Source organism: Schistosoma mansoni, chromosome W, assembly GCF_000237925.1.
Source record: "Schistosoma mansoni strain Puerto Rico chromosome W, complete genome".
Taxonomy (NCBI): domain Eukaryota; kingdom Metazoa; phylum Platyhelminthes; class Trematoda; order Strigeidida; family Schistosomatidae; genus Schistosoma; species Schistosoma mansoni.
This window is the reverse complement of record NC_031502.1, coordinates 22,836,125-22,847,370: the sequence shown is the minus strand read 5'-3', so window position 1 is coordinate 22,847,370 and position 11,246 is coordinate 22,836,125. Positions and strand designations below refer to the sequence as shown.

At 40.5% G+C, this 11,246-nt stretch overlaps 1 protein-coding gene across 1 annotated transcript in view; it reads left to right on the top strand.

Moving 5' to 3' along the window:
- Positions 1–1,099: 1,099 nt before the first annotated feature.
- Positions 1,100–11,246, top strand: part of Smp_152370 (putative arf gtpase-activating protein) — a 24,599-nt gene continuing 14,452 nt past the window's right edge. Inside the window, exons 1-4 of the mRNA XM_018789005.1 lie at positions 1,100–1,170; positions 2,175–2,284; positions 2,623–2,794; positions 5,223–5,551. Of these exons, the coding sequence (XP_018654492.1) occupies positions 1,111–1,170; positions 2,175–2,284; positions 2,623–2,794; positions 5,223–5,551 (671 nt within the window). The 5' untranslated portion in view covers positions 1,100–1,110. The remainder of the gene's footprint in view (positions 1,171–2,174; positions 2,285–2,622; positions 2,795–5,222; positions 5,552–11,246) is intronic.

Sequence of the window (11,246 nt, the reverse complement as noted above, 5' to 3'; positions counted from 1 at the left end):
TGGAGAACACATTTAGGCTGGATATAGAACAATTTATTTAATATGAATAAAATAGTTAAGTTACACAAGAATAACAACTTCTGCAAGGCTAAGCCATACAATCCGATGGATTGAATTTTGAATGACTGTTCCCGTTTTCACTATTATTGATCTTTCTTGGTGTTACATGTTGGAAGTCTGTTTTCCCAATTACCTCATGTTCAGTTTTGAGGATAATGTTTAGTAGCGGTACCGCAACAAATGTAAATATACCACAAGTATTTGGAGTTTGTCAGCGCCTTTATAATAAGGTTATACTAACTCAGTCAAACCAAAAGTCAGAAGTGAAGAGGTTCAGTGTTATATTTGAAAAGCTGTCGATGTATAGAGAAGCGTTAAATATAAGCTAGCTAACGGTTGTAGAAGATGTGAAGCATAACACACCCACTCGTGTGATGAGTGACCGAGCCTTTTCAGCTAGATGTGTTCATTAAAACTAAAAAGGTCAGCATCAGATGTCGAAAACATACGGAACTATTGATTTTGGGCAATTGTTTACTGCTACAGCTAACTCCCCCCTGATGGGGTAGCGGTGACTCTAGGACATCGCCCGCCAGAAGTTTAAACCCAAAGAGTTTGTCATTGGTAAACACTCTTCTGATAGAGTGCTATGTTCAGCAGCATCTGGTCGCCTTTCCCTAATGCAAGGGCCCATATGGTACAATATAGCAACGAAACAAAGTGCAATGAAAGTTTCTATTCATCGTAATTTTCGTCAGTTTTTCATCTTTTCAGCCCTCCTGGAAAAGGAGAAAAGAGACCGTAGGTGCATGTTGAGATACACTCGTACATGCATAGAGATTTATATGCCGCTTACAGTGTGATTAAATATAAAACGTCAAACATAGGTATGGTATTGAATCGTGGTTATAAAAGTTCCTGAATTTACATGCCCCTGTGCAACTTTTATAAAACAGTCCGAAAAATATGAATTAAGGCATGTTAGAGAAAGATTAACGATGACCTCTGATGTTCTGTCCCCAAAACTTGTAATCTAAATCATTGAATTTTCTCGGCCTTCCAAAAAAGCGCGCTCCTGTTGAGTGTGCTCGACGTCTTCAGAAATTTTGGATGGCTAGCCCAAGGACACGGCGAGTGCTAATGGATGTCAAGAAAGCCAATGCGAACCATGTATGTCATTGTTTGCCTTTATGTGAATGATTACTCATTTTCCCACTTTCTTTTTCTTGCTGACTTAGTATCTGTGTCTCATTTTCATTGCGGTCAAATCATCGACATTAAGTTAATGAGGTGGAGAACAATGTTTCATTCTATTTTTGAACATTGTTTCATGTATTTTACACTAACTTACATCTGGTTGACCACGACAAATTGAACTATGGAGGAGAAGCTGGACCTTTACTGGGAAGCAAACTGTAAGGATTAACACAAGTTCACCAACTTACTATCCTTATTACTGAAGACTGAAGTTAGAAAACGTTACCGAACTACTAGTGTAGCGGTTCGCTTATGGCCAGAGAGTACTTTGTGCACTAGAGTAGCACTCAGAGTAGCGTGAGGAGGGTTGGGAAAGAGAACAGAAGAAAAAGTGAGTCAGTGACCCAGCAAGCGTACTTACATTTGGTAACAAGACCAATCGACGACAATTAGAAATAAAAAGCCTCAGATTGAGTCCATCTTGGGGCCAAAACTAGGATCATATTACTTAACCCGCTACAACTAGTACTCTGCAGTGGTACGAATTATAGATATTGACTATCCAAATACACTTGTTCTTTCAGATTGTTCACCCTGTCAGGAAAATAAATTGCAAAATGTAGTATCATGTCTGTAAAATACTTGACAGCAATATTTATGCCATTTGGCTTCGTTGATTTTTAAATCCTGCTCTGGGAATGTATTAGTACTTAATACCCACTTGATGTTCATCAAGTTACAGTCGTATGAAATATTATATTTATGCATAAATTATTTAAGGACGTTTGTGTTTATTTCGTTGTTGGATGCCTAATGTAGACCATCAGCTTTGTTTCCGAATGTAAACATTTAGGTATGTTCACAGTTGTGTCTAAACAAAATGATTAGTAGACAAAGTTTTACCTGGACGGTTATGATTTCAAGATATGTCCTATAAGATCACAGGTTTTATAATCAGTATTTATTTTCATTTGTAGTTGTGTTTTGAATGTGGGTCGCCAAATCCTCAGTGGGCTAGCGTTACATATGGCATTTGGATATGTTTAGAGTGTTCAGGAAAACATCGTGGATTGGGGGTTCATTTAAGGTAAGGCGTTTTGTGGTAAGCATTGTTCAATTATTCTAAAACCTTTCCTCTGGTTCTCTATCATCGTCTCTATAAGAACTACAGTTGATTATCACAGTGTTGAAATAATGAGATAGTTTTGTATACGGTTTCACAGCAACCTTGGTAATTGCCAAGTCTATTAGTCTTTGCAAGTGAATTTCTTGAGGTACATTTTTTGAAGCCAGTTAGTAATGGCTATATGACATCCAAAAAACTCATAGAAATTAGTGTGTATCGTTAATGGAGAAATATTTTTTGGTTCTTTAACATGTTATGTGGTGTCTAATGTAGTTTCATATTTGTATTATTCTCATCAGTTTTGTTCGCTCAATTAACATGGATAAATGGAAGGAATTGGAATTGGAAAAAATGAAAGTTGGAGGCAACAGACATGCTAAGGAGTTTTTCGTCTCACAACCTGATTACAGACCTCAGTGGAGTTTTCAAGAAAAGTACAATAGTAAAGCTGCTGCTTTGTTGAGAGATAAGGTTAGTGTAGTATAATCATTATCTTGGTTAACCGGTGATCAAGGTATTCATTACTCAGTAATTACATTATGATTATATTCATTTAATCCACTGTGGTTTTCCAGCGGGTTGTTTGTTGAACTTGTGTAATGGTTAGTATAATGTCTGGTCTTCCAAACAATCGGTAGAGCAAGATTCTGATTTGTACCTCTGGCTGGGTTAGGTTAGGGGATCTGGCTCGAGACTGGTAGGTCCTGGGTTCGAACCTCGCGAGTGCGGGATCGTGGATGCGCACTGCTGAGGAGTCTCATAATAGGACGAAACGGCCGTCCAGTGCTTCCAGGTTTTCAATGGTGGTCTAGCTTCAATTGACTCATGATTTCAATTATGAAAACACTAAATTCTCCACAAAACCCCCTTTGATAGTATTGTATAATTTTTAGTATTTTCCATTTTTTCTTTGACCCATATTCCTTATGTTAAGATCTGTATATTATCCTTAATACTGCTGTTATTTTGACTCGTTTAATATTTATTTCGTTAATCTCTTGTTATGCTGATATGATATGGTAACTTGCGCTGAGGTTCGTTCGTGACAGGTTCTACATTGACCATAACTGAATGAATGGCGTTCAACCCATCATATATGTACATCGTTGACTTGTTGCTATGCTATACATAATGAAATTCGATTAAAATAACTTCACTAGTTCCTCCGCATTACAAATTAATCCATTTAATTCCACTGCTTACCAACATTTGTAAGGCACGGACTTGCCCTTATAAACTACTCTAACGATATTTAGTCACTACTTATTGATAATAAGAATGTCTTTTACACTTTGTTTGTTAAACCAGTTGTGAAGACTTCTGCACAACTTGAAGTTCAAATAAATTCGGACTTCAAGTAAAGCATCTCAATCACCACGATTGGGGATGATAACGATTCGTCATTTAGTAAATGTGACATTGGAAGTGCTTTGTATTTATAATTTAAATTAACTAGAACTCCTTTGTCTTACAAGATATCATTTATACAGATGATATTTATTTATTTATTTATTTGAACACATAAATATTGGTACAGGGGAACGCCAGATATATATGTGCCACACATCGTATTTTCCGCGAATAATCTGTTGATACCTTAACTGTATATGTTCCGTTATTTTTAGTAGCTTTTCATTACTGAAAACTGAATAGCTAATAACTCACTTCTCTCTCAAGTATGTGATAATGATGTTGTCTGGAAAGATAAAAACTTCACGATTAAACCACCTGTCAGACAACACATAACTTCCAAAATCCTCCAGGGCTACAAAATTTGTTCATTATTGCTGGGATTTTAACAGTAAACTTGTCAGCTGTAGGCTGATTTTGAAAATTAAGCTTGGAAAGTTTGGAAATGTCGTTGTTCCAGTATTTTCTCATCAAATTTCTGTGTAGTGTAGACTGTCAGGAAATTTAAGTTCAATTAATGCGGAGTTGAAAATGTTAGTATCTTTCGTACAACTATTTAAGCATAATTATACAGAAATTTACTTAGTATTGTTTGTTTGGATCTTCCCATTGATGTTTTTAGGACTGCAACTGGTCAGTCTCTAATTGGCATATGTGCATACTGTGCGTATTGCCTCGATATAGCCTAAATTTACAAGCATGGTAAGCAAAGATGGGTAGTAGCTAACAGTGGAATCCAGTTTGACGCGCGTTTCGTTCTATTTGGGACTCGTCAGCTGTATGTACCTGCATCTCAGAGTTGATGTTCACTCTGGGACTCGAACCCAGTACCTTTCGCTTTAAACACCATCAAGTTACCCACTCGGCCACTGAGTCCCTGAGTGAACATCAACTCTGAGATGCAGGTACATACAGCTGACGAGTCCCAAATAGGACGAAACGCGCGTCCTGGATTGCACTGCTAGCCACTATCCATCTTTGCTTACCATAATTATACAGGTTTAAACATCACAATCCAATTTCTTTAGTGGGTAGTATTATTGGCTATACACAGTAGAGATTTAGTCTTTAGTTTAGTGTTGTAAGTTACCCTTTCTGATTTATTATTAACAAACTTTTAAGAATCGTTTAATTAATGAATAAAATATACCAATCGACTGATAATATGCAATAATACAATATGTTTAAGCGGTGACTGCTTTAAGTCTCTAAATGAACTGATATTCGAATATAAGACAGCTGACCGGTAGAAAATGTCTTTTTCTAAAAAATAACATGTTTGTTTGCCTACTTATGTTTTTTCGTGGATATATAACTCAGGGATCCAGAAACGATTTTAATCGATTGGGTTACGAATCTCAGTTATGCCCCACCTATTTTTAGTTTGTGCAACGTAGTGTGATCTCTTACCCTTATCTGTTAAGTGTGACTCAGCGTAGATTACACGTGAGCACACTAATCTGCTTTGACCATTCTTTTATTGTTACAGATTGCAACTGAAGCGTCTGGTGAGGTTTGGGATGAAGAAGTCGCTAATGTGCGTAATAATAAATCTACCAGTATAAATCATGTAAAAACAACCGGTGATCTGCCATCTTTATCCTCAGATAAACGAAACTTTCATGGTAATCAGACTAATTATCAAGCCCCTGATTATTATCCTGGATCAAACAAAATGACCAGCTGCCATTCAGACTTGGAATCCTGGTTAAAGGATACAATCTTATCTGAGGAGCATGATTCATTTACAACACCAGCAACAAAGACAACAACTACTTCTGCTAATACACGTTATGATAAAGTTCCAGATTGGGCTGAGTATGTCAATTTTTAATCCTTTTTTTTAATGTTTGCACTTTGTTTTAGCATACGATAATTGTTCAGTTTGTATTACTACATGGTTCAGTTGTGAATCGAATAATGCTCATTAGTGAAAGTGTTTAGTTTTGTTAATCAACTTAGAGACTGAATCGTTCTAGGTATCTTGTTGCATAAACGTTCATAATTCCGTAATAATACATGTTTTGCAGTCTCTCCAATTATCAGCGTAACATTTATCATGGTATTCCGTGCTCAGTCGAAAATTTCGTCTTTGATTTTTGTATTGAAAAAATTTTTTGAATGAAGTTTGGAGGTGTTTTTTTCTCTTTGTCAGGTCTATAATAGGTTTCAATCCTACGTATCTCAAGTGTCTTTTTAGAAATTTCGTTTGAGGATTTACACGTAACCTACATTTTTCTCATTTTATTAGACTTGACAATTAAATCTGATGCTGATTGTTGACATTGGTATGGTAGATAAAATCAACCTATCTATGGTCAAAATTAACGTCTTATACTAGACAGTGTCCTCTTTAGCATTGTAACGACAAATCCAGCTGTAAAAGGTCAGATACATACAATGTGTTGGTGAGACTAGTTTCGCTTTTTGCTTGTGAGACCTAAGAACAACATTATTACCACACTAGCTTCAATTTAATATTCACACTCAACCCACTATTAATCAAACCTCTCATAACTTCTCCCTGTACACCCCTAACATGTGTCGTTTAATAATACTAATAGTTTCAAAAATTTTTATTTATTTATTTAAACACATATATATTGGTACAAAAGGGCACCAGATACATATGCGCCACACAAAATAATGAAAGTAGGAAGAGAAGGGATGCAAAGATAAGGCGGACTGAAATGTACAACCAGAAGACTCTTTCAGTTAAGAAAGTTAGAACCACTCTTTATGTAGAAAGTAAAAGAAGGTTGCAGCAGGATCGCCACTGGCTTCTATTCTGAGCCATATCTGATAACGTCTCTAGCCACTGTGTTGCACCATCTCTCGGACCCCAACCAAGGAGTCGTGAAGGACCAACAGAAGCTAGCCCTTTGCAGCTCTCTTTCATGCCACGACACCATGTCATACACTGACCTCCTCTCCGCTTTTTCCAACCAGTCCCGGAGTCGGCAAATAATGCACGACGTGGAAGTCTCTGGGACGACATTCGTAAAACATGTCCAAGCCACCGAAGTCGGTGTTTCAAGATGGTGACACCAATTGAATTATCGTCTCTGCGCCCGAACACACGATGCCGAACCTCTGCATTACTAACATGTTGTTGCCACTGTATGTCAGCAATCCTTCGGAGACAACGATGATCGAACACAGAGAGACGTCTAACATCCTCAACTCGGAGAGGCCAGGTTTCACAAGCATAGAGCAAAACTGCTCTCACCGACGCGTTGTAGATCCGACCTTTTACAGCCAGACTAACATCACGAAGGCGCCAAAGATGGCCCAGATTGGCATAAGCCGCTCTGGCTTTCCTTATACGTGCATCAATCTCATCACTCACGCCACCACCAGCACTTATATAGCTACCTAGATACACGAACTTCTCAACTACTTCAATCTGCTCACCATCCAGGGTGAGTACAGGATGAGAATCCTGCCAGTCTTGTAGGAGTACTTCGCACTTCGACGGTGCAAAGCACATACCGTACCTGCGGACACTGATTGCCAACTGATTAAGTGCGGATTGCATGCCTTGGGCATTATCGCACAGTAAGACAATATCATCCGCATACTCAAGGTCGAGAAGTCGTTCTCCAGGCAACATATCCACACCGCCATTACTTACATCCATCAGAGCTGTTTCCAGGATGTCATCGATGGCAAAGTTGAAGAGGAATGGTGAGATCGGGCAACCCTGCCTAACCCCACTGCTCGAATGAAACAAGGGAGAAAGGTGGTTGTATGCCCTCACTCTGCCTGAGGTGTTCGTATACAGGGCCTTTAAGATGTTAATGAACTTCTCAGGCACACCCTTCTTCAATAGACAATCCAAGAGAACAGTCCTGTCCAACGAATCGAAGGCCGCCCTGATATCAAGAAACACTACGATTGTTGGCCTGCGATAAGTATGACGGTGTTCTAACATTTGGCGGAGGGTGAAGATGTGATCAATGCATCCTCGACCAGAACGAAAACCAGCCTGCTCCTCACGAGTCAATCGTTCTCGGGTTTTAAACAACCTACGAAGAATGATAGAAGCCAATAGTTTGGACGCAATCGGAAGTAGACTTATCCCCCGATAGTTGTTACAGGAACAACGTGAACCCTTTTTAAAGATAGGGACGACTATTGACTCATTCCATGATGTTGGAACACTTTCTTGCTCCCAAACCTTTCCAAACAACACCGTCAATTCCTTAGCCAGAAAGTCACCACCATCTTTAAAAAGAGCCGGAGGTAAGTCATCTGGGCCCGGTGATTTGTAGCGCTTCAAGAGTTGGAGTTCCTTGCGGACTTCCGCCTCGTTTGGTGGATCAGTCGTCACCGGCCATGGGGGGCAGGACAAACTGGTTGATGTTGCCGGAGCAGCAGGCCAGTTGAACTGCCCTTCGAAAAATTCCGCCCATCGTCCAAGACGTCGAGAGATGTTAGTGATTGGCATCCCATCATCCTCATAGATTGTTTCACTCACACCGGACTTCTTGCTGCCAGTGGCTCGGATGAGTTGGAAGAGCTTCCGGCAGTTACCAGATGCAGCTGCTGCTTCCATCTCATTAGCACGCTCCGACCACCAGGCTTCTCGGTCCTTACGCAAGCTTTGTCCAATTTCATTACGTAGTAGCCTTCGTTTGTGGTCAAACTCACGGTCACCCGGAGTAGACCGACGGGCTTCCATCAGTTGTAAGGAGCCAGAAGAAACCCAGTGCTTGTAAGCGGGACGTTTCGCGAAGCCGCAAGCGGTTTTACTCGCCATTTTCATGGCGTCGTGAAGACGCAACCAATGCTCATCTATACTTTTCGGTGGGATAGTAGCTAGCCTAGAGGCTAGCTCCGCTCGATACTTACTTGCAACAGAATTTGCAACCAATTTACTAACATCAATCCGTTGATGACGGTAAATTTGTCGGCCACTGAAAAGTAAGGTGAGATTGGCGCAGACCAGGGCATGATCAGACTCCAGATAGGTACCCCAAAAGGAGCGGCAGTCTTGTACACAACCGCGCCAGCGGTAGCTGATCGCGATGTGATCAATCTGAGTCCAGGCTTGAGATGCAGAGGGAGGACGCCAGGTGGCACACCGGCGATGACTGTGCCGGAAGTTAGTGCTAGCCAGAAACAGGTTGTGGTCTGTGCACAGTTGCAGCAAACGGTCCCCGTTATCTGTCCTGCGACCAACAAGTCCCCATCGGCCACCTAAACGACTCTCTTCTGTGCCTAGACGCCCGACCTGAGCATTCAAGTCTCCGGCTAATACTACAATATCTGTCGAACGCGCTTTCTGGAGAAGAACTGTTAACTGATGGTAAAACTCATCCTTGATTGCATCCGGGCTGCAATCTGTCGGGGCATAGGCAGAGATGACGAAAAGACACCGTTTCTCACGCCGGTTTCTTCTCACTTTGATGGAACTTTCTAATCTAACAGCACATAACCGACTGTTAATGGGGATCCAATCGATTAGTGCTGCCTCAGCCCTAGCGCTTAGTGCGACACCAACGCCAGCAAGACCAGACGAAGATGCCACAGAGTCCCCGGATAAGCGCACGTGGAACAAGCTTTTCGAGGCGACAGATGGAGAGCGGATTTGTAGTACTTCACTAGAGTCTTGAATACGGGTCTCGGATAGACAGCAAACATCAACATTAAGACTTTCTAAAGACATAGCCAGCCCCATCTGTTGTCCGATCTGCATTAGTGTGCGAACGTTGAAGGAAGCCAGCTTGAACGGCGTACGTGGTTTCAGAAAGACTGCTTCAGTATTCGTAATCGGTGGAAGCATTCACTTTCAACCAGACAGTGACTGGAGATCGTTTAGATAGGACAGATTTTCCACCAAGAGCGAGCTGCTGCATAAGTTGAAGAGTAAGGTTACACAAATTGGGGATAAAAGGGGGTGAATTAGCGATATGGTAAGTAATAATAATAATAATAATAATAATAATAATAATAATAATGTAAATTGTCTTGCTTATAATATGAGCAGGAATAGAATCGTCAGTAGAGTTCATCATTTCATTCATTTGTGTGTGGGCTGTGATACTGCCCGGGTGCCCAAACCGAAGCAGGTGGTTTTCTTAGGGGACCACACCCCGAGCCTTTGACCTAAAGGTCTGATCCACAAGGCAGTGGAGCATCGTGAGGAGATGCAGTCCCATGGTAGCCGTTGACCAATGACAGGTTCTTCCGCCATTCGTTCCATCAGGATACTGGAGCCCATGTGCACCATTGGTTTGGAATCAGGGTTTTCCAACTCCCCTAGGTGGACCCTCCGTGTCCACCAATCCGGTTATAGCGCCGGACATTCGCTTTTCGTCCTCTCACTTTCGTAAACAACAGTAGTGCCACGAGAAGTCAGTGATTAGGACTTCCCTGGCAGAGGCTATATATTCGCTGGTCATGTGAGAGCATTTCGAGAGGGATAGCGGACTCTCCCCACTCTCGGCCGTACCAGGGCATTTGGGGGCAGCTTACTTGAATATTTATTGAAAATACCTTGCATACGCAGCATTTAAATATATTGTAGATTATCAACATAGATGATTTTTGTCGAATGATTGGGGGCCTACTCAAGTTAGACGTGGATAGTGTGACGCCGAGAAATGGAGACAGACATGAGAAGAATGAATAACAGTTGAATAGAACTAGAAAGGAAGGCCCAGGACAGAGTGGCTTGGAGAATGCTGGTCGGCGGCCTATGTTCCATTGGGGAGTAACAGGCGTAAGTAAGTAAGTGTGAGGAACCAGCTAACTTCGAAGTCACACCTTGCGGTCGGTATCTAACGTGGATTACACCTTCAACGTATCAAATTACTATGACTGCTTGGAAGAGTATACAACACAAAGGACGTTTTACGTAAATATATTAATAGGAATGAGTACAGAGATGTTAGTGAGACCACCACTGCATGAGCCAGTCCATGGCGTATGATTAACCGATGCGCATTTGTTGTCCTTGATTTTCACAAGGATCGATGATCTGTTCGATATTCAGTGATCCAACTGCCAGATGCTTTGGTTAGGGCTCAGTGACATTTCACTGACCCTATAATGTTATAATAAATGCAAAAGTCTTGTCCATTTAGGATTTAAACAACGTTTTACATCAGTGAATGAAAGAGCGATAAGTTTCGTATAGTTGAAGTTTAAGAAATTATTTGGTTAATTTTTCATATATATATGCTTTTTTCATTCATAGACATGGTGAGTTGAGTTCGTTGTTTGAACATTGATGATGAGTTTCTTAAGTACTGGTGAAAAGACCTGACCAATAAAGTTTGAATATTTCGAAAGTGTGAAAGACAACATCCATGTTAAATGATAACAGTTACGAAGTATGACAAATTGACTGAAGTTAGATATATGAACTATTTATCTAAATGTACTATAAGGCTAGAAGTTCTTCCAATCGATTTAGGAATGATTGTGAGTAGATAATGTTGAAGAGAACGGTTACCAAGAATAAAATAGCTGTTGGTTGTTTGTCAATTTTCAATGGTTATCTAAG